Genomic DNA, 23062 nt, shown 5'->3' on the forward strand with positions numbered 1-23062 from the left:
TTTATAAACATCTTATCATTAACTAGAGCAAATATTAGCCCCACTTTACAGATGAGAAAAGGAGGTTTCAAGAAGTTACCCTAAGCCAGGAGGTCAGGATGCAGAACACAAAATGTTAAGCCATAATAGAAAGCTACTCAACGTAATTTTAAGTAAGTAATAATTTTAGGACAACGGTGTAGAGCTGTATCATATCACATCTACCTGTATACTGGATTGGCAGGCAAGAATTGCCCTTAAAATTCAAGAAAAGAGCGAGCATTTTAGGCTGAGGAAATTTGGATAGACTTCAAAATAAGGGGCAGGATTTTACATGAGTCTTGAAATATAGGTTCAGTTTGGATAGGTGAAAAGGGAGGGCATTTTAGATGGAAAAAACATATATTCTTCCTGCATAAAATAAACTCTAGTGGCTAAAAGCACAGACTCTGGAACCCAGCTGCCTGGGTGCAGGTCCTGGCTCTCGCACTGCATGTCTTCCTGCGACTCTGCAGCTTCACCTGCAAGAGGGGGGTGATGCGAACAGCGCCTCCCTCAGGGCCCACTGTGTGGATGCGAAGAATCAACAGAGCTCTCACAGCAGTGTCAGGAGCTGGGAAGCACTAGATACATGCTAACGCCAACTGTGACTGTTGCCATTTGAGGAACGTGCTACTTAGGAAAAGGTAATACTTGGGTTGTTGTCAAAAGGAAAAATAAGACACTGCTATGAAACAAAATATTCTATTTATTATCTTTACTGTTTTCTCTATGTCCTTAGGCAAATAAATTGTAAAATCATGAGATGATCTCCTAATTCTTAAATCTACAACAAAGCATTGTTCCAAATCCATTAAGGAAGAGTAAAAGGATAAAAGGGAAAAGTAGCATGTACCAGTTGTCAAAATGTTTCACTACTGTTATCCCTTAGATTAAGTGCAAACTGAACACAGATCATAAGTTCAAAATTGGATTTTAAAAAATAAGAGGGGGAAAAAAGCACGTATTAGTAAATACAAGAATGTTATATCAGATTAAGAGATGTTCAAACTTACAGATTTATACAAATTTTATCAACAATTGCTATGGCTAAATATGTTTCAAGACATTTCTTTTTATATTCTAGTAGATAAAGATAAAAACAATGACTAAGTTATATGTACACTTTTGTTTCATGCGTATAAAACAGCATTTACTGTGTTCAAGTAGAAGAATCACACTTATTCCTCTCTCACTTTCCCTCTTACAACAGTTGCACTTTCTTTCACCCATTGAGTGATCCTGAGTCACGGCATATAGTCCCCAACGAACCCTGCAAAGATGTGTGGTCTACTTCCTTAATCATCCAAGGCTTCACTAACGCCACCTTAAAGATCGCACCTTAAAACATACTCAGGTTTCTTTAATGTCATAGAAAAAAAAATCTACTTTGTTCAGACTTACAACTTTCACGACCTCCATGCTGTCTTTACGTAGAACTTTAATCTCCCAGATGACCCGGGAGTGGTGTGGGAAAAGAGAACCCCTGTCACTCCACTTCAGGTGTAAGGTGGAGGCTGGGAAGTCGGCAGACAGATCTAAGATCTCTGGAGGGTCTGGAACGAAGGCTTAAAAGGGGGAAAAAAAAAGATACAGCTTAGTAAAGTAAGTAATGATTTCTCATATTGCCAATTCCATTAGTCAATTCATCTTAAGCTCTATTACTGCCTGATCAAGAAATAATCGAGAATTAAAGGCAAACTCTTGAATCCACGACTAAAAACAGAGAGCAGGTATATGAGTTTATTTGTATCAGCGCCTCGCAACGCTTCCCCAGCCAAACCCGAGAAAGGGGTTTATCAGCTGGCTGTCTCTTGCCCACAGCCCCTCTGACAGCATCACCCCGGTGTCGTCTGGCCTGGGACCCACCAACAGGCAGCAGCGGAGGGAAGCAAGGGGACTTCCTGTGCGTGGCCGAAGGTCGGGCCCGAGGAAATGGCCCGCATGGGGTATGGAAAGGCTGCTTTGGTAGAGCTTTCTGTGTGTTTTCTCGGCAGCCTCCCCCCCCGCATCTCAGAGTGTCAGAGCCCCCCATGCTGGGGGATGTCCCTCCCACGAGGACTACGGGGGCTATTCCTGGTCACGGTCATCAGTAAACAGCACCGAGACGAAAGCAAAGACGAAGACGCAGAGGGAGGAGGCCAGAGGGCCGGGTGTGGACTTGGAAGTCCCCCTGGAAGGCGGGCGCGGTGAGCAGTGGCGGGCGGCAGGGCCTAGGGGGGACCCAGACGGGGACCAGCTGATCAAGGACGAGACCCCCGGGGCACGCCTGGCTACAGCAGAGAGGCCTGGTTCACGGCACCCTTCATGGGAAGGACAGGACCCTGTCTGATGGGCACTTCAAAGAAATGCCTGGGCCAGAGCAACAAGGATTAGTTAGAACGCCGAGGAAGGCAAACACCTAAGGGTGCCGCAGGCTCCTGGCCCAGAAAAGCGAGAGAGTTAGAAAGAAGGGCTCAGGGACCACCACGGTGAGGAGATGCGGGAGGGGGACGGCGGCGGGCGACCACGTGTCAGGGAGAGGGGGCCACAGCCAGACTGGAGTGTGCAGACGGCGGGGCGGGGCCGTGGACAGACTCGGGGCGGGGGGCGGGGGGGCCCGCCGAGGCCCTCCCTGCTGAAGAGATGGGCGTGAGCGCAGAGACATAAGCCGGCCAGAGCCTGTCTGGGGCCCATGGTAGGCGGTTACAGGTTGAAGAACCCGCAATCCAGAAGGAAGGGCACAGAAGCAGGAAAAAAAAAAGGAAAGAAAAAAAAATCCAGGATCCCTGAGACCAAAAGAAATGGGCTGTCATGGAGGCAAACAAAACAGAATTCGACGGAGAGAGAGAAGGCCGGTGACACTGGTGAGTGAGGGGACCGTCCGTCTTTGAGAAGGAATGGGGGGGCAGTGGGCTCTGAAGCCGAGTCACAGAAGGTGGAGGGACAGCAGCAGCAGAAGCAAGGAAACCTTCACAGTCAGTACATCTCCCCATGTATAAGGGACAAGGGACTGGATCTGGGGGGGTTGGTGGGAACCACAGGAGGTAGGAGCCTGCTCCTCCGCTCCGTGAACCAGGCCTTCTGGTGGGAGGGCCAGGGAACCTCGGGCTCTTCCTTGGATGTCATGTCCCCGCCGCCCACGACAGGAAGCGACGGGGAGCTGAGAAACGCTCAGACCCACGTTCAGGCCTCGGACCCACCCTGGTGGCTTCCCCGAGAAACTCAGGGACCAAGGAAATGACGTCCTGGAAGTGGGGGGAGCGGCACATAACAGAAACGGCAGAACAAACCCACAGGATGAATTCGTCTCGGAACTGAGACATGAGCCCTTACTGACTGTAACTACCGTCTGCCGACCGCAGCGCTCCACACAGGGTTTGCGTGGGGTGTTCAGGGTCCAACAGGAAACAGGACAGGCGCACGGCGTGGTCACGTCACTCCTCCACGAGACGAGGGCCGTGGGGGCTACGTCCCGGGAGAAATGTCAGCGGGGACACCGCTCCTAAAAGCGGAGCGCACGAGGGGACGGGAGCCGTTTTCTCGGGCCAAGGGAGCGCAAGTTCAAGGTGCCCCTGTGGCCACACAGAGCGGAGGCTTCCAAGAACGTGGTTCTCTCAAACGTTTCAAGTTATCAAGATGTAGCCACTTCAAAATTATGCAACACAGGAGCATTCCGCTAAGGCAACATTCGTTCACGACAGGGCTTTCCTCCCTGGAAAGTCCACGGTTTACATTTCATCTGAACAGCAGGGGGCCACTCTTCCAAACCCAAGCCACGCCCGGACGGCACGCCACAGGCAGTCACCACTGTGAGTGAGAGGAGCACGCGCACACGCACACACACACACACACACACACACACACACTTGCCTCCCTTCCGTCCGTCCGTACGGGACGTGTGGGACGTTCCCCTGAGCCCCCAGACACCGCCGGCATCTCCGTGTCTTTCCGGTTAAGACAGACGCTTGAGAGCAACGTTAACCTGCTTTCTAGAAACTGGGGCCTTTTCGGCTGCAAAAAACATTCTGCCAATCTCGTTTATTTTTTTAAAGCTAGAGCAGCTCTTTGCTCAAACCTCCGTGTTCTTTCTGCCTCAGAAGGTCAGAAGCGGGGGCCCTCCTGGTTCTTTCTCGAGATCCACGGGGCAGGCACCCCGCCTCCCATGGATCCAAAGTCTCAGATAGTATGAAACTGAGACACGCATGTTCTCGGAAAGACTTACGTGTGTGCCTGCCCTTGTCAACGAGGAACTTACTCCGTGTATGTATTCACGTTACATGACTTGTTTGCTTTTTTGTATGTGCACTGTTGAAAGCATCGTAGGATCTGGAGAAAACTCAGTTTCTCATATTCGGTGGCATGCTGCCAGAGACCCCAGGCCCTCCGCCGCACGGCCGCCTCCCGCTCCACGGCCGCCCCTGACACGGCAGGTGCCCCAGGAGTCGCTGACGCGTCCACCTCCCTCTCTGGCACTCACCTACATGGCTTCTCAGTTTGTGTGATCAGTAGTAGTAGTAGTTCCTATCTTAGGAGCAGGAACATCGGAGTACAGGGATACCGTTAATCCCATATTGAAATCACAATCAAGCCACTAATCAAAAATGCTACCAATCACATCATGTGTAAAAAAAATACACTATTAAATAAGTCAGCTAGAGTCCCTCTTGATTTGCCTTTCCAATTCTATCTACCAATGTCTTCTTCCAGCAGCTTCCCAGACAGCACCTCCTGAACACCTGCAGAGCAGCCAGGCGGGCTCTCGGGCGGGGTCCCGGGGAACCTTTTCTTTTTTAATCTAGAATAAAATGAAGTTACATTCCTCGTGCCATACTACAAAATAATTCCGTATGAATAGAAGACTTCAGTCACGCATGAAAACAAACCTAAAAACTCATGAAGAGAAACAGCAAGGAATTATGTAACAATGAAAACCTGTGGTGTGAAAAATACCACAAAGTTAAAATTTTACACTTGGGAAAATATTTGCAGCAGATGTGACAGGATTAATAAACACAATAATTTTAGCACGAGGAAACTGATAGAGGGCACAAACTGTTCAGAAAAAAATAAAAGTGGCTGCTAATTTTAAAGCAAATCATCGCAGAAATGCAAAGGCAGTGGCGCTACGAGCTGGGGGCCACCAGGCTGAAGTGGCCAGACCAAGACAGGCACGCCCCAGTGCCCGCAAGGACGGGGAGGGACAGGCACTCCCCGGGACCATGCTCGCGGGAATGTGGAGAGATGCAGAATTCTGGGAGAGCTGGCAATGGACAGGAAAAGTCACAAAAAGGGGGATTTTCTTTAACGCAGCACTCCCAATTCTAGAAATTTAGCCTAAGGAACACATCACACGAATTCAGAAACACGTATGTGCAAACGATGTTCCTTGAAGCACTGGCTATAATATTGAAAAGCTGGAACCAAAAGTCTCGACGTTCATAACCAGTCACTTAACAGTGATTACGGCTCCTCGTTCGAGGTGATACACTGCGGCTCAGGCTCAGATAACAGCTGGAAAATCTACCTGTGTCTTCTGTTAAGCAGCTCACAGACGAAGTTCACTGTTCACATGTACACTCACAGAAAACACTCCGAAGAGTTCCCGGTACTTCTCCCTGGGCACTGGGACCGCGGCTGACCTGCACAAGGCCACCCCAACGCAGTTCCTGGGGAGGGTGCTTTGTTACTGCCCTCTCAGACTATCTCGGACACAGACCTCTCCAAACACGCACCCCTCCGTGAAACTGCACAGACTGCCAAGGTAATTTTATTTTCCTTCCTTGGCTTCACAGTCAGTCATCCTCCTAGGGCTCATCGTAACATTATGACGACGCCAATTCCATAGCAGTGCTCAGGAGCCACCCCAGCCATTGGCCCTCCATGGAGAGTCGAGACTCCCGGGGTGTTTACGGTCTCGGCGTGGAGCACAGTCCCCCTCCCCGTGGGCCTGGGCGGTTCCGTGCTTCCCCTCCGTGTGTGCAGCACACGCACTGGGACATCCACTCAACACGCTGACAGGAGACGCCTGCCATGTGCCAGGCCCGGGCGAGGGGCTGGGTGTGGGGGCATAGCCCCTGCCTGACGGAGCCCACCCGCCTGTGAGAGGGACGCACGGTGTCCCCTGATCCTGTGATGGATTGTTAACTGTGAGGGGTGCCGCAGAGGACAGGGGCCAGCTGCCTCCAGGGAAAGAAACCGGTCTCCCCTGAGAGGGGCAGTCAGAGGTCACCGCCCGGAGCAGCGGGGAGCACCTGAGAAGTTATGAGAGCTGTGCAAGAGTCCCCCAAGCCAAGGGGCTGAGAACGCATCCAACCGAGGGAAGGGTCCTGAATTCAGTGACATCTGTGTCAACCAGCTCGAGCAGCGATTTTCAACCCTTCTCATCTCGTGGCACACATCAGCTAACTACTGAACTTCTGTCGCACACCCGAATATAACTGTTGCCAATCTGACAAAAAAATGGGTATGGTGGTTTTTGATCCATTCACAGCGACGTCTATTGCTGTGTTGACTGCTGTCACTGCCTGCGTGCCAGGCACCAGCCGCTGGCCTGGAGGGCCGTGCGCGTCCTCCCGAGTCACCGCTGGGCTCCGCCACCCACGGGGCAGGGGGGTGGCGCTGGGAGAGCGAGAGCATCCCTACACCCTCCAGATGTCAGGAGAACGGCCAGTGTCTGCCTATCACAAAGCGCCGCAAAACCAGCACAGCCACCGTCCTGAGTCATTTCCAAGTCCACCTTCTTTCCAGATACTTACAGACATCTTTTTCATTGAGTGTGAATCTACTTAGAGAGCTTCCAGATTCATGCAGCGGGTTTATCGTTATTTCGTGATTGCCAGGCAGAAGAGTCGGGATTTTAGTGTTTGTTTTCCCCGATCGGTAACATGGAGGGGACCTGCAACAGAAGAAACCAATCACATTTTAACCGGCAGATAAAATGAACAGTATAATGTCCACTAAAACTCAACACAAAACGCGCTGGAACATACTGCATGCTCCTTGGTGCACAGAAACACGACAGGTTATACTGCGTGTGAAGGCGGGAAAGAGAGAGGTTGACGGTGAGTGTGCCGATGCAGGTGCGAAGGAGAAGCCACCAGGTGGTGGTAGAATGCCGAGGGAGCGAGCCCAGCTGGCTCCTTCCAGAACCAGGGCTGCAGCTCGCTCTCCCGACCTCGCCCCAGTGCCCTTGGCGGCCTCCCCTCCGGGCACACCTGCCCACCTGCCCAAACACCCCTCCCACCTAACAGAGACCGGCCACCGGCCACCCACAGGAAACCGGCTACCTGACGCCCCTAAGAACACACCCCCGATGGCCGCTCCCCTCTCCGGGCCCCTGGCTCACTGCCCACGCCGTTCTGGTCAGCGGCTTGCAGAGGGTCCCGGCTCCCCACCTGCCACCCTCTCAGACAGACAAAGAGTGGCCGTGGCCTCTGCGGTTCCAGGGCCCTCCGGGTCCTTAGGAAACACTTGCATCTGTTTTACTGTTACTTACATACATTTCTAACTTTCCATAAATTTTCTTTTATCCTCACCAGAGGGTGTATTTTTATTGCCTCTCCAGAGAGAGAGGAAGGGAGAGAGAGAAACACGGAGGATATGAGAGAGAGAAGCACTGACCGATCGCCTCCTGCACGCGCCTGCACCATGGACCATACGCGCCCAGACCAGGGATCGAACCCACATCCCAGGCATGTGCCCTGGCCAGGAATTGAACCCGCAAACCTTCGGTCACGGGATGACACTCCAACCACCTGAGTGATACTGGCCAGAACTTCCTCCCAAATTTTAACTCAAGCACAGGGCCTCTTGGCGGCTCCCGCATCCCTGGCCCACGCCAGCACCCGCCAGGGGCCTGCTCACCGTGCTCGCTCGGGGCCGGGGCTGCACGGCTCGCCCACCCCCTCTCAGCTCGAAGGCTGAGGCTTCTGGGGGCGTCAGCCACACCACACCGCTGTGGGGAGGAGGCGTGAGGGCTAACCACACGGACGGACGTGAAGCCGTGTTAGACTCGGAGCCTGAGGTGAGAGTCTGGTCAGAAGCTTGTGCATCCCACAAATGTTTACTCACCCCACACGAGAAACGCAGACCACAAAGTACACCTCGGAATGGTGAGGGGGAACCCCAGCGTTGTTCTCCCACGTCCCCCCAGCCGGCAACTTTCCATAGAAGCGGCAGATACAAGCTCCACCCCCAGAGCCTGGGGGGGGGGGCGGGGGGGCCCCCGCCCTCACCTGTAAGGAGAGACGGCTCCTGGGCCCCTGGGCCTGTGGTGCAGCCCACTCTGTCTCACTGCCTCACTAACAAACTCACTCACCTCCGCCTCCTGTCTGGTTGAGTCTGAGGTCTTTCCTGGGCAGAGCCAGGAACTCTCTCGCCTCGGGGCTGCAGTGCCCCCTGGGGGCTTCCCCTCTGGCATCAAAGCCCCCCCAATTCCCTGAACTGTGCTAATCCACTTGTCATGCACTGAGCCCAGTGTTCTTCCAGCCTGGAAGGTCCTTTCGTCCTCTTCCTGCTGAGAGAACCAAGGATGTCCGCTCCCCAAGTACGCTTCCTCCGAGAAGCACATTGCAGCGGCCCACCGCACTCCTCGGACCCGTGCACCCTGGCCCCTCGAGCACGATCCCTGTGGGCACCGAACCCAAGTGTGGTCAGATCTGCCCACTTGGAACTCCTAGGCACCAGCGCCAACCTCTCAGGATGGCCTGGGGCACTCTGTGCCCCATTTGGGAGGTCCTCCCCATCTGGACTCACAGTAGGGCTGCACTTCCCCGCTCCTCTGGAGCGAGGCATGGCGATGCACCTTCTCCTGCAGGGAACTCCGAGTGAAAGCCACAGCTGTCAGCCTGGGAAGGAGGCTGTAAAAGCCCTCCAGGCGGGGCACCCTCTGCCCAGCCCCCACGGCCCTCGGCCTGGAGGAGGAGGAGACCAGGCCAGGGCTGCCAGCCGACCCAAGACCACGCAAACGGGAGCAGAAAATAATCCTCTATTTTCGCAGCAGAAAGTAAAACAAGAAGAATGGAGAGTTGCTCTGTGAACCAAACTCATCCACACTGATAAATGGCCCCAGGGACGAGAACAACGCTCTGCGAATGAACGCCCACCGAGAAAATATCTGAGGGCGTTGCAATACACAGTTAGGTCAATTTATATCAGCACCCAGACCTCATCAGCGAGCCGGCCCCGGGGGAGGCCCTGCCTGGGAGAGGCTGTGCTTGCAGTCCAGACAATGCCGCGCCCTCTGGGCGCCGGGAAAGCAGGGGATTGATTGTTCTGGGTCAGGACAGCCCAAGGGCCTCAGCTCCAGACTCCAGAGCGTCCAGCCCACGCCCTCGTTACCTGAGAAGGCACCTGCCACTTGCCTCCGAAGGCCCACTTCCCCTCTTCCCTCACTAACGTGAACTCGACGTTCACCTGTCTGGGCCCGTGGCCGTCTGCCAGGAGCAGGCGTGGCCCAGCCTCCACGCAGCCAGGCTCAGCCACCTGCCTGAGCTCTGCCAGTGAGAGGCGAGCAGGGGTTCTTCTTCTTGCAAGTCTCCTTGAAGAAAAGCGTGTTTCCTTCCCACTTTCTGGAATGCGTACATGAGAGCGGCTCTTCAAGCCTCATCCTGAACCACGAGATCGCCTGCCAAAGACGGCTGAGTGGCCTGCACAGAGGGCCCAGGTCTCTTGCGGCCATAAACCACCAGGTCCGCCTTGAACTCCTACTCCAGGCTTTGTACATGAGGGCCAATGACTGTTAAGCCGCTACCACTGACATTTCCTATTAGGCCCAGCGAAACTTCAACCTAACTGCTATGGGTGGACACATCGGAACCCACGGCACCATGGGGGTGTGGCACCTACTCCCTAGTCACAGTACAAAAGAATTGATGTTTTGTTGAGCGCGGGCTGTGAACCAAAGTGTCGCAGGTTCAATTCCCAGTCAGGGCACATGCCTGGGTTGCAGGCCACGGCCCCCAGCAACCGCACATTGATGTCTCTCTCTCTCTCTCTCTCTCTCTTTCTCTCTCCCTTCCCTCTCTAAAAATAAATAAATAAAATCTTAAAAAAAAAAAATCGATGTTTTGGCCAGAAAAAAGGTTCACTGCCATCTTGACTGGTGAAAGGTGCAGAGTTTTTAGGAAAAGAGAGCGAAGATTTCAAGTTTCATTTAAACATTTACAGAACAAAATGTTTTTATGCTCTGAAATGAAAGGAGAACGGACATTTCTAGGTGACGGGTGCCAGTGAATCAGCGTGTTCCCCTTACCTGTTGTCGATGCAGACTTCGTACAGAGCGCCGCGGCCCGCTCCGGACGGCGCCTTCCACGAGCAGTCCCATGCGCGCAGGTTGTTGGTTGTGCACTTCAGGTCGCGAGGAGCCCCTGGAGCAGGAGAAGCCACACACACACACACACACACGCTTAATCATCCGACCGCACGATCTGCAGTCAGCAAGTTAGACTGTTTTCAACCCTCAGCGCGAGCGTAGGTGGCTGTGGGGGGGTGGGGGGGGGGTGGCCCATGTTCTGTGTGAGGCTGCGATGAACCTACAGTCGCAGGAGGTGACCGGTTTTGTGTTTCTTCTGGTGGCTGTGGCTTAAAAAAGCTCGGCAGTAACCCGATCAAGTGGGTCGACCGCTAAGCCACTTAGGGGTCAGGCTTCTGTCAAAAATTCCCCTTCTAGGCAACTAAGGTAAACAGAGGGAGCACCTGTGTTGACTCAGTGATGGGACCAAGTGGGGGCCTTGGAGAATTTTCATCTCCAAGAGCCTCATTTGCAAAAAAAAAAAATAAAAGCGAGCAAGTAGCATAACTCTAGGTGAAAATGACGTCTTTCCCACGCCCACAAACACGGCTCTCGAGGCTCTGGACCACTGCTGCCCCGCGGCGGGCTCCCGGACCGCCGCCTGCAAGAAATCCCATAACCAGCCTCCCGACTTTTACGAAGCGCAGTAAATTTATACAGTAACAAGCTCACACACGTGCCTGAGAAGTACGTGTTTCATGTGGGCCCGGGCAACTAAAAGTAACAAATAACCTAGATGGTTACGATCTAACAGCACTCACTCCCATCTATAAAATGACACGACGTCACGGAACGTGCGTGCACTGCACGGTGGAGAACTGTCGCTCTCAAAGGAAAGCGAGGAGAGAGGAAGGAGGCCAAGGGAGGAGGGGAAGGGGGGGCGAGGGGAAGACGGGAAGGAGGGAAAAAGCAATGGAAGTGTAAAAGGGGGGTTCTATCTCAGACTATCTTCAGTGATTTCCAACCTTTTTCACCTCGCGGCTCACGTAAACTAATTACTAAACTTCTGCAGCACACCAAACATGCATTATGTCTTGCCGATATATAAAAAACAGGTATGACTTTGATTCATTCACACTGGACAGCTACTGTTGTGTTGGCTGTTGCCATTTTTTTCTATTTGACAATCTACGGGAAGAGAGGTCGTGCCCCTGACTCGTCAGGAATTGCACGTTTTAGAAGTTCCTGCAGCACGCTGGTTAAAAATCACTGTTCTATACCACTGTCTCTAAAAAAGTCTTTTTCTCTCATTTTTCCAGAGTTGGCACAACATATATATACCATAGCAATAAATGATAAAGCTGTTTGTGTAAAACAAAACAGAAACACGGGAAGCACTCAGATTAGAAGTCACCAGTAATTATAATAAAGTTATTTAATGGTGGTCTTGGGGGGGATGAGAAGATGTGTTTAATTATGGAAATGAAGTACGACCTAAACCCAGGGGCAGACGGGTAATGTTTTACAGAAATAAGCTAGGTAACATCTACACAAACATTCTTAACATCGTTAAATAAGATGAAAACAAATAGCATGAAAGAGGGAGATTTGATTTCGGCTCCATGGCACTCCGAGAGGCACTGTGGAGTCTCAGCCCGGGGGCTGGAGGGGGTGGGGCTGACCACTGAGGGGCGGGGCTGGAGGGGCTGACCACTGAGGGGGCAGGGGGCGGGGCTTGTGGGAGGGGAGTGGCTGTTTGGTGGAGGGGCGGGGCTTGTGGGAGGGGAGTGGCTGTTTGGTGGAGGGGCGGGGCTTGTGGGAGGAGTGTGGCTGTCCTGTGCCAGCGCTGCGCTGCAGGCTGCACACCACTAGGCGTCGGTCCAAGTCCACAGAACTTTATCCTGAAAGGGTGGATTTTAGTGTATGTGAATTACACCTTAGTTTTTTTTTTTAAGGGGAAAAGAATGCAGATCCACGTTTAGGAGCCGCTTTAAAAGGAGACCAAAAGTACACCGAAGAAAGCTCGCGGAGAAGCGCGTTTCCACCACCCCAGCCCCGAAGCACGGCAGCCCGTTCCTTCCCTGGGGCCCATGCACTCACCCCTCCTCTGGCTGCTCGCTCGGCTCAGCAAACAGAGCAGAGTGAGTGCTGGTAAGAACCACCGGAAATTCGAGGCCATCCTCACGCTCTCGCTGGCCACCCGCGGGGACGGTCGTCTGAGACAGGAGGCGGCGTCCATCGTCACACGACGGCGTGGTCGGCCCTAGACGAGGAGAGGAATTTCAGACGCTGGTCCGGCTCCCGCGAGCACGCGCCCTGTGCTGTGCGCACCGAGGCCGGCGGTGGACGCGGACACCCGCGGACCCGCCCTGCACAGGAGGGACTGTGAGGACGCCAGGCCGAGGCTGACTTGTCTTTAGCAGACGTCGGCACTCGGACCCAGCTGCTGCTTCAGGGTCCACGACAGGGTCCGTTTTCCAACAACAGGCTTCAAGTTCAAGATTATGACTGAGCATGTCTATCAGCCCTGCACTCTAACGCTAGTAGAACACAGAAGAGCAGAGCATAAAACTGGAGTCGTGGCTGACAACTTTAAGTGATACGTGTAACGACACTTTAAATTAATCAGTACATACTGACTTTAATAGCCACTTGTGTATGACAACTAGTATCAGTTTTCCATGGACACTGTGATACAAAGTTTCTATTTCCTATAAATTTAAAGTTTAAAGAGCAAACAAAAAAGGATAATATGGGGGGGGTTGCAAACGTGACAAAAATATCAATAATGACATGACACACAGACGACTGAAGTTCAACGTCACGGCAACTGTGCCGGGAAGGGGACCCTGGCAGACAGGCGCTTCTGTGAGTTTCTGCTGGACGCCGACCGCCTGCAGAGGCGGCGACTGGCCTGCTGGGGGGCAGGGAGGGGCTGTGGCCGCCTACGCAGTGCCAGCTCCCCCTCCCGGCACTGCGGGCACGACACTCAACCAAAGTCCCTGCCCTCACGGCCTTAGACTGGAGTTCGGAGGGGACACAGCCCTAAGCACATAAGAAATTTGAGATCCTGACATGTGCTTAAACACCAGCAGTCTCTGTGCGAGTGCCCGTGCCTGTGTGTGCATGTGTGTGCATGCGTGTGCGTGGATGCTGGGCTGAGATCTGTCTGACAGGAGAGGACCATGACAAGATGAGGGGACGGAGCAGCGGCAGCAAGTACAAAGACCCGAAGACAAGGGCAGTCTCGGGAGAGGAGGGAGACACATCAGAGACTCGGGCTGGTTAGGTCCCAGGGGCCTCGGGGCCAAGGGGAGGGTGTGGAGGGTAACAGGGTCGAGATGAGAAGCCGCCGGAGTGTTGTAATCAGGGGGATCCGCGATGTGCTGTGCACTTTGGGACGGGGTCTCTGGCTGCTGTGTGGAGGACGGACTCTCTGGGGTGGGGTAGGGGGACAGGGCAGAGGCAGGGAGGCCGCAGTCCAGGGAGAAGGAGAGGCGAGGACTCGGTTCTAGAAGCAGACACGGTGTGAGGCGATGAGGCTCAGGCTCTGCTGCGGGGGTGGGGGGGGTCTTACCAGCGCAGTGCAGGCAGGACCGTGGGCTGGCTGACACACAGATGGGGCCTGAACCCCAGCTCTGTCACCTGCTGTGTGACCTTGACCTCTCTGTGCCTTGGTTTTCCCACCTGTGCAGCGGGACCATGCGTAGGTTTGTCGTGGAGATTAAAGGGGGTTAAAGGAGTAAAGGCTTACAAGCACACCAAGCACACAGAAGTGCTGTGTGTTCTGTGCATGGTGGGAGGTGCAGGAAGACCCCATGAAGTGCAAGGACAGCCGACAGATTTGGTGGGAGAGCAGCGATGCTGGGGGCGGGGTGCCATTTAGCCCCCTCGGGGTGCAGGAAGGAGGTGGCAGGGACTTGTGGGCTGAAACTAAAGGATTTATTTGAAGGTCTGTTTACAGAAGTCAACTTTGCTATGTTCCTACTCCCAGCTCCACAAAGTCGTTCTCCCTACAGACACAAAGAACAGTCGAGGAACCCGGAGCAGCTGCCGTGCACACCTGGCACTGAGGGACCACAGAGTAGCCGCTCCCACCTGCTCTCGCTGAATGAAGCCCACCCGCCCACTGATAGATAGGGCCTTCCATGTACTGACCACTCCTGGTCAGACCTAATGTCGGTTCATTTTTACGTTGGAACAGACAACCAAGGATCACAAAATGTGCGACAGCGGGCAAATGCAGTTGACAAAAAGGACAAATGGGACAAAGAAACACTACAATAACCAACGAATAAATAACAATACCAGAATAGTTGTCAGTTGTTTTGCAAATTCACCACTATAAACCAATTCCTGCCCACCCCTGCATATGCATATGCGATGCCTATGGCACTCCAGAGAAATTCAGTATGAGCTGGACAACCGAAAGGAAAGTAAAAACTGCCCCCCTGGGGAGAGAGGGGGAAATACGGAAAACTACAAGGAAAAAGACAACAAGCAGACCAGCACCTCTGATCAGCGTTCTCACAGCAAACAGCACAGCCACGAAAGCAGAAGGGAAAGGGAAGAACCAGAAATAAAAATAGCTCCCACAAGTTAAAAATACTGCTCGATAGTAAATTTTTTTTCAAAGAGAGATAAAAATGTTGAGCAATCTTTCGGAACACAACAAAGGACAAGAATAGAAAACGCCACAGGAGAAACGAGAAACGGGGACGGGACAGAAGAAAGGAAACGCAGCATCTAAGCCACCAGAGCCTGAGGGGAGAACTGAAGACACGTTCTCCACCCTCCACGGAGAGAGGAGAGGGCGAGCCTTTCTGGGGCTCCGCCCCCACCCCCCCCAGGGCTGTCGGGAACCTGGCCGAGTCCGGAACAGCTGAAGGGATTAGGACCGAGACACGCACAGGGCCACACGCGCACAGGGCCGCACGCACACACTTCCACAGCGCTCGGCCGTTTCCTGGACGAGCGACTTTCCAGTCCATTCCGGGCCATCGGAAGCACTCATTGCAGTGGAAATGGACCCCTGGAGTGTCTGAAAGGCCCGCTGCTGATGCTACAGAATTCCACAGTGTGTAAGGGGAATAACTGAACGAGGGAGATGAAAATAACCACAAACCGTGTTCGCCGGCCGGCTAACCGTGATCTCAAAGTGAGGCAGTCCCTCGCTACAGGCTGACAGTGGTTCTGGAAAAGAGAAGTGTGTCCCCTGATGGGGTGGGGCGGGGCGGCCCAGGCCCAGCTGGGGGCCAGGGGCTGCGGACTCACGCGGTCACCCGGGCTCCAGTGCCAATCAGGGTGGGGCTGACGGCCAATCACGCAATCCCCGGGCCCCGGCCTCCAGCAGTGCAGCGGAGGCGCCCCAGAGAAGCTTCCCCACCGGGAGCTGCGTACCCACTCCTACTGGCAGGCCGCAGGCACAGGTCTGTGCCAGCAAGAGCCACTCATGAGGGGACACCTCCGAGGAGGTCGGTGAGCCGCAGGTAGAGAAGAATCAAGGGCAGAGCCGCCAACGCCTGCTTCACTGAAAACAGGTGAATGATCAAGAAGCCTCGCTTTGCCCTGACGTTTACAGAGAAAACCCTGAGCCAGTCGTTTAGGTAACACATGGGATGCTTGCCTGTGTGGACCTGGATTCTCTCCCCTGCAGAACTTCCAAATGGACTCATCTGAGACCAAAACAGTACACAAACAGAGCCTTCCGACGTATTTCCAGAAACACACACACACGAGAAAACTGTCTCTGCTCCCTTCCGATTTGCAACATTGTCAGAGCTTGCTTTTCTCCCACCGATGTCTTATTCTCGGAGAACACACTGTTATAGAATTCCAGGAGCTCATTCGCAAAAGCAGGAGCGCTGTCTCCTGCTGCAGGGACAGAATGCCCGTGCCAGTGCCCAGAGGGCAGGGCAGGCAACGAGCTACGCGGGCAGCAAACCGAGTCTCTGCAGGTGGCAGCAACCGGCCATGCACCTGTTCTCCGGAAGTGCCTAGGAGATGTGATTCACCCCCCAAACGAGGCAGAAAACAAAACAATGAGAAAAACGATTCACGAAACTGGAGTTTTAACCCAGGGGAGAAGCCTCGGGGGGCACCCCCCAATCTTATCCCAGGTCACGTTAAAACGGATACTGTTCTCCAAGCTGCTGGGTTCCTCCGTGACTCTGTGTGAGCACACGTTTCTGTTCTGACCGCAGTTCCCGCCCTGCTGCTTCCCGCCACCCTCCTGGGCTCACCTGGGAACCTCCAGGCAGGAGGCCGGAGAGCTCACCGCCACCTTTGCAGCCCCTCCCGGGATCCCCTGCGGAGGCTCCCTCTGCCTCCAGGGGCTTCGGCCACACCCCAGATGCTGCAGGAACCAGGGCCCAGGGGACAAATGCCACCCACCTGGGCTGCTGTGGACAGTTCCACCGCACCAGAGGCCCGGGGCTGCCTTCCCACAACAGTGTTAGGGCCGAGTAGCTTCCACAAAGGCTGCCTGAGCCCTACCCTGGCCCTGCCCGAAGGCATGGCTTCCGGATCTGTCCTTCCTCCCACAGCTTGTGACTCCTTGGGAAGAGGTCCCTGTCAGCCCCCTGCCCTCTGCCCAGCCCCCTGCCCAAGCACAGAGCCTGGCACTGAGAAGACACGGGAAACTGGCTGGTGGGCAGGTGAAACAGCAAGACATAAACAAACGTCCGTGCTCTGTGCTCTCTGATTGCTGGGCTTCACGCTGACCCAAGCACTGCCAACAGGGGAACCCAAGTCAGGGCTGCGGTTCCCAAACCCTGCACGGGGGAGCCCCGGGGCACAGGAGCCAACACACGGAGTATTTACACTAGGACTTTAATTTCTCAAAGCACAGAAGGCGGCCTGTGCTCCACGCCGTCAGAACCCGGAGCTCAGGACAGCTCCGTTTCGGAGCTGGGGCAGCTCTTAGCCACGGGCAGGGGGGAGGGTACTCGTTGGTCGCTGTGACAGACACAGGCACCATCCAAAACTCAGGGCAGACACGGAAACGAGGGTGGCAGCGTCCAGTTTCCAAAGCCTGGGGGGGGCTACGACGCCCCCAGAGGGTTCACACGTATGGCTGTTTCCCTTGAATTCCTACGCGTTATTTTTTTAACCCCTATGCACGTGCCGGGTCATAAATACTTACTGAGGTGTGTGGACCTGGCCACTTCCCACGCCACAGAAGGAACTGCGAGCTATTTCTCTGGACCTGGGGCGGGGCGGGGCAGGGGCACGCAGACGGGAATGGACGCCGGGCACGCGGCGCACCCAGCAGCCTGGAGGGCACGCCGGGCTCCGCTGAGTCAGCGTCGGTGTGCGCGCTGCCGGCTGGGGGAGGACAGGACACGGACACGGGACTCTCGCCGGGCGGTGCGAACGTGCCTCCGTGGGCTGTGCACGACACGGCTTCCCCCGAGGAACCCCCGTTGTTTCCCGGTCTGCGATTCGAACAGAGCCTTCCTGTCACTGTCACGCTTTCCTGCGTCTCCGGGGAGTGGTTCGCGCCCTGCCAGGCAGACTTTCTGTTTCTCGGTGTCGTTCCCTCCCGTCAGTGTGTCCTCTTCCCTGCAGCGAGGCCTCGCCCGGGGATTCGAGGGCCTGTCCTGGATCAGCAGCGCTGCCATCTGAACAGAAGCGAGCCATCGCTCCAGGGCTGATGGTCCTTCCTCCCCAGGCTCCTGCGGGGAGGACTGCGGCAGCCCCCCTCCCGATTTCCCCAAACCGCGGTCCTTCCTGTACCTCGGTCCCTCCGTCCCCCACGGGAAGACCTCTCACACGGGAGAGTGACACGTGCACTCATCTGTCACCTCCCGGGCTCTCAGAGCGGCCAGAACGCGACCGTCTCCGCCCACGTTCACGGACACCCACCGAGCATGCGGGGCCTGCTAGTTCCCGCCTCCGCTGCGAAGAAACCACCTGAGCAGAACGCTCCTTCTCGTTCAAGGTTAACCGGGGATTTCTTCGACTGCAGAAAGCGTGACAAAAGCGAGCCTTCAAAAAGAACCAGGAACAGCAGCATTTCCGGAGTCTGCTTCCCCACCCTCTCTCCGAGACCAGAGATACCTTTTTTTTTTTTTTTAAATACTAATCTCTTCCAACTGTAAGGCCGGCAGCGTGCCCTTGACGGTGTGGGCAAAACACCCTTTCACGGGTTCATGGGCAATCCGCAACGCTGCATTTGCAAATCGCTTATTCTACCTTGTCTCCGTTTTTTCTCATTAGGCATCAATCTTTTTCCTCTCGGCTGGGTAAGGAGGAAATGCCCTAAGGCTCCCATGAACTGTTACATGCACTGCAAACGTATTTCCCACGGAGGCTCGTATTTGACTCTTATTAAGGCAATTTCTCAATTTCGTCCTTTGTGGTTTCTGACCCAAATTCCTCTCGCATTCCAAGACTATAAATTGTCACCTACCTTGTCTTCAAGTACACTGAAGACCTTGATATTTTAAGCTTTAATCTCCATGAAATTAACTTTGGTGGACAGTAGGAGTCAGGGACTCCTGCCTCCTCTCCCCCAGCAAATGGTTACCACGCATCCCAACGCCACCCATGAGACCACCCATGCTCCCCACACTGACCTGAGAGGCCATCGGGATGCCACTCCGTGTCGGCTTCCTCGGTGGGGCCCCCTCGCCCACGGCCTCGCCGCCCCCCATGCCCTCCCTGACTCCTCGCCACCACTCCTAACTGACGACTTCTCAGTCGGGGCTTCCTGCACTGGCCCCTCCCAGTCACAGGTCCACCGTCCACTGGACAGCGTCCTGCCTTCCTGCCCAAGTTCGTCCCGGTGAGGCCCTTCAGGAAGGACAAAATGTTCGATACGACACATCCACTCACACGTCTCAGCCACTCCTCAGAAACTCTGCGTGTGCAAAAGTGAGCTCCCTTTCCCATGCACACTGGCTCCAGGGTGCCCGGCCCCCTCGTGGCACCTGGCCCCAAAGAGGAGTCCCCCCTGATTCCTCTCCCTCCTCACCCCCTTCCACCCACTCACCGGCTTCACCACCAGCACAGGCCTGGGCTCTGGCCCCGGCCTCCACCCCTGCGTCCAGGCCCTCACCCGCATCTGCACAGCTCATCTCCCAACTACGCCTTCGTTTGACTCATGTCCCCATCCAGCAAGGGCCTGGACGCCTGTCGTCCACTGTGACTCACCTGGCCTTAAATCCCGTGTCTCTATCTCTGGCCCTCCTCATCTGTTCCGGCTCCAGGCCAAACGCCCGGAGGCTCTCCTCCCAAGTGCTATAGGTGGGACACACTCCAACTTGAACTTGGACTCCACAGTCTGCCCCCTTCCTACCCCTCGACTTGGGGGCATCTCCTCTCCTGGCGCTCTCCCAGGCCGTCACCCCCAGGTCCCGGCCGTCACCCCCAGGTCCGGGTGCTCTCTCCCTGCTCCCGCTGCGCTGCCTCACCTCCCACTCGGACATTCGTCACAGCACAGCAGGAATGCCAGAGGCCATGCTTTCCCATCCGGCCACCACCTTGAACTCCACCCATTAGTTTATGCTCCCCCGCAAGAGCAGAGACTTGTCCTCCATCTAAGGCGGCTTCACGTGTGCTGGGTCGCCAGCACGTGCTTAGTGAGCTGCCCAGGTCCAGCCCCGTGGGGTCTGTGGAGAGGACTTAGAACACTTGGATGATGCCCGGCGGTCTCTCTGCATTCTGGGGAGAAAGCTGAACAGCATGCTTTTGAGCGCACTGGTTTGCTACCGAAACATTTATGAATAAAAACACACATTACCAGGCCAAACTGCTAGAGACTTTTTTAAAACATGTGAAGCAAAAAACTACCCTCAGGCTCCTTCTACATTCTAAGAGGGGAAGATATTAATTATGTGGTCGTTTTGTGTAGTTGGCACGCTGGATTCAGCTAAGGCAGCCAGGATAACGCACAGTTCCTAAATACTATTTTTCAGGTACCATGCACTGTTTATGTTTATGACGAGCAGGCGCTGTTTCCCATTCTCTAAATCCAACACTGAATTTAATCCCACTACAAAATACAGTCAGCGTCATTATTCTCCCCTTCCCAGGACAAGGACGATGAGGCACAGGGCGGTTCCCGACACGTGCTTGAAGCCGCTCAGCTTGAAGCCGCTCTGCAAGTCGGGGCGGAGCCTGGACCTGAACCCGGGTCTGACCGCAGGTCGCACCCCGAGACCAGGTCGCACCCCCCCCCCGCCCCCCCCACCCCCCGCCCAGACCAGGTTGCATCCCCCGCCCCCCGAGACCAGGGTACCAGACTGGAAAACGCGGACACTGGACCGGAGCTGGAGTCCCGGCTCCAGTCCCTCCTCCCCCGGTGACTACGTGGCCGGCGTGTGACCTGGGACAGACGTCCCCCGGAGGAAATCCTCTAAGGGCTCGAAGATGACACAACCCTGACCCGGGGCCCACTTCCCTGCTTCCAGCGTCACAAAGGTGTTCCAGCTGTGCTCCTCTCAGAGGCGGCCCCGTGTCTGCGTCTCAGCGAGCCAGCAGAGGGGGACTGCCATCGAGAAAGCTGATCCCGCCCTGACGCCCCAGCCGACGCCGTTCTGGGGAAGCAGCACCTGCTTCACCACGCACTTCCACTCACCGCGTCACGACCAGGGGCCGGCGGGCAGCTGGGGGGACACGAGAGCGACAGCAGCCGGCCGGCGCTCACGGCTCTCCCTCCAACTAACTCCAAGCACGCTCTTCACTGCCTCGCTCTTAGCTCTTACTGCAGCAGGTGCAAACTCCCACGTGCGCGGGGGAGGGCCCGCCCGGCCCGCTGACCCCCTGAGGACGCTGGCTGGTCCGGGGAAACTCAGAGGTCCGGCAGGCTGGTGGGCGGCTGGGCCCTCGTGGCCGGGTGGCCCTGAAGCAGCAGGCGTCCCCGGTAGGCACTGACCTTCAAGGTTTTCCAGAAGGGTCAGCAGTGCAGGGGGGTGGTTGTTTAAAATGTAAAGCTGCCTTATTTTTAAACGCTGGCAACGCATTCCAATTTTTTTTTTTTTTTTTTCAGAAACCTTACGGAGGCCAAACAAAACATACATGCAGGCCAACACAGTTCTCAGGGCGCCAGTTAACAACCTGTTTCAGAATGTATTGGCATTGAAAAATTCTGGTCTTGCTGTTGAAACAACTTTAAAATATAAACTGTTTGAAGACTTTTATTTCGGTGCACGGATTTTTTTTTTTTTTTTACCGAAATGTGCCTGAATCCTTTCTTAACATTCTTTGGGGTCTGAATCTGAAGCTCTCTTCTCCAAAAGAACCTGAATAGCTTCTTTTCTCTCTCTCTTTTTCTTTATGGTATTGTTTAATCCTAAAACTTAGACTACAAATGCTTCTTAAAAAAAAAAAACACCCTGAAACATTACATTTTCTTGAAACTTCTACATTAAGAGTGGCAGAGAGACCTTGAAATAACTGGCATCTGGCAAAGCGATTTAGGAAAGGGACAGTCTGTCAAGAAAGCAGATTCCACAGAGCAGTGATGGGTGAGCTGCCTGCTGACCCTGGACACATGACAACTGCCCCGGGAAGGGGGCCCTGGAGGAGCATGCCTCAGCCCCACCCCCTCCTCGCCTCACTCAGCCAGCCGCTGCTGCGTGGGGAAGGCAGGGGTCAGAAACAGCCAGGAGGTGCCTGGGTCTGAACAAGGTCTTATCTAATGCCTGAACAATAGTTATGAGCAAGATGCAGAAACACAGGTTGTGCCCTGACTGGTGTGGCTCAGTTGGTTGGGCATCATCCGGCAAGCTGAAGGGTCACAGGTTCGATCCCCAGTCAGAGCCCATGACTGGGTAGCGGACCGGGTCCCTGGATGGGGGCGTGTGAGAGGCAACCGATCACTCTTTGCACATGGATGTTTCTCTCCCTCTCTTTCTCTCCCCACTTTTCTTCTTTCCAAAAAATAAATGAATTAAATCTTAAGAAGAAAAGAGGGAGAGGGGTTCTTTCACCACGCGATCCTGACTCAAAGGGTGCGAACGGACGGACGCTGTCGACCTGGAGAAGGTCATGGACAGATGTGACCGAGCTCCCGGCACCTTGGCCAAGGAGGCGGGGCGAAGACGCAGGAATCACATTGGTTAAATCTGCAGATCAAACAATGGGCAAAACAGCAACTAGGCTGGATGTAATAATGAGGACTCTGATGAATTAATCCAACAAATGAATCTGGTTAGATTAATTTAGCATTGATTATTTCAGCATCCCAAAAATCAAATGATGATGATGATAGCAATAAACAGGCAGAAAATGAACAAAGATAGGTTGAATGAGACAAAAGGCTAGTCAGTGAAATGTGCCAATAATGTAACATAACTGCCAAAATAAAGAAAAAGAGGCCCTGGCTGGTGTGGCTCAGTGGATTGAGCGGTGGCATGTGAATCAAAGGGTCGCCAGTTCAATTCCCATTCAGGGCACACGCCTGGGTTTTGGGCCAGGTCCCCAGCAGAGGGCACACAAGATGCAACCACACATCGATGTTTCTCTCCCTCTCTTTGTCTCTCCCTCCCCCTCTCTAAAATAAATAAATAAAATCTTAAAGAAGAAAAAGCGGGCACACCCTGGCTGGTGTGGCTCAGTTGGTGGGAGCGCCGTCCTGTATCCAGAAGGTCGCGGGTTCGATCCCTGGTCTCAGTGTGTGTGATCCCAGTCCAAGCAACAGCCGATGCTTCTCTCTCACATCAGTGTTTCTCCCTCCCTCTTCCCCTCTCTCGAAAGCTGTGCAAAGAGGCCCTTGGGTGAGGACAAACAAAAAAAGGAAAGAAAAGAGGGTGTGTTTTGTCTCCTCACTTCACCATGAAGTACCTCTAAAACCCCGTCCTACAGTGGCATTAAAAATAGAGGACG

At 54.5% G+C, this 23062-nt stretch overlaps 1 protein-coding gene across 3 annotated transcripts in view; it reads right to left on the reverse strand.

Annotated features, from left to right (window-relative positions):
• Window positions 1–23062, reverse strand: part of LIFR (LIF receptor subunit alpha) — an 80909-nt gene that overhangs the window by 33190 nt on the left and 24657 nt on the right. For 2 of the 3 annotated variants that reach the window (XM_045848325.1, XM_045848322.1), the window contains exons 2-5: window positions 12332–12494; window positions 10253–10367; window positions 6756–6895; window positions 1423–1586 (exon numbers count right to left, since the gene is read on the reverse strand). In XM_045848325.1, coding sequence (XP_045704281.1) covers window positions 1423–1586; window positions 6756–6895; window positions 10253–10367; window positions 12332–12470 — 558 coding nt within the window. In that variant the 5' untranslated portion in view covers window positions 12471–12494. Of the gene's footprint in view, window positions 1–1422; window positions 1587–6755; window positions 6896–10252; window positions 10368–12331; window positions 12495–20813; window positions 20924–23062 lie in introns of those variants that run through there. The other variant, XM_045848323.1, reaches the window with a different exon arrangement.

Source organism: Phyllostomus hastatus, unplaced genomic scaffold (genome assembly GCF_019186645.2).
Source record: "Phyllostomus hastatus isolate PE091 unplaced genomic scaffold, TTU_PhHast_1.1 phas_contig_58, whole genome shotgun sequence".
Classification (NCBI taxonomy): Eukaryota; Metazoa; Chordata; class Mammalia; order Chiroptera; family Phyllostomidae; genus Phyllostomus; species Phyllostomus hastatus.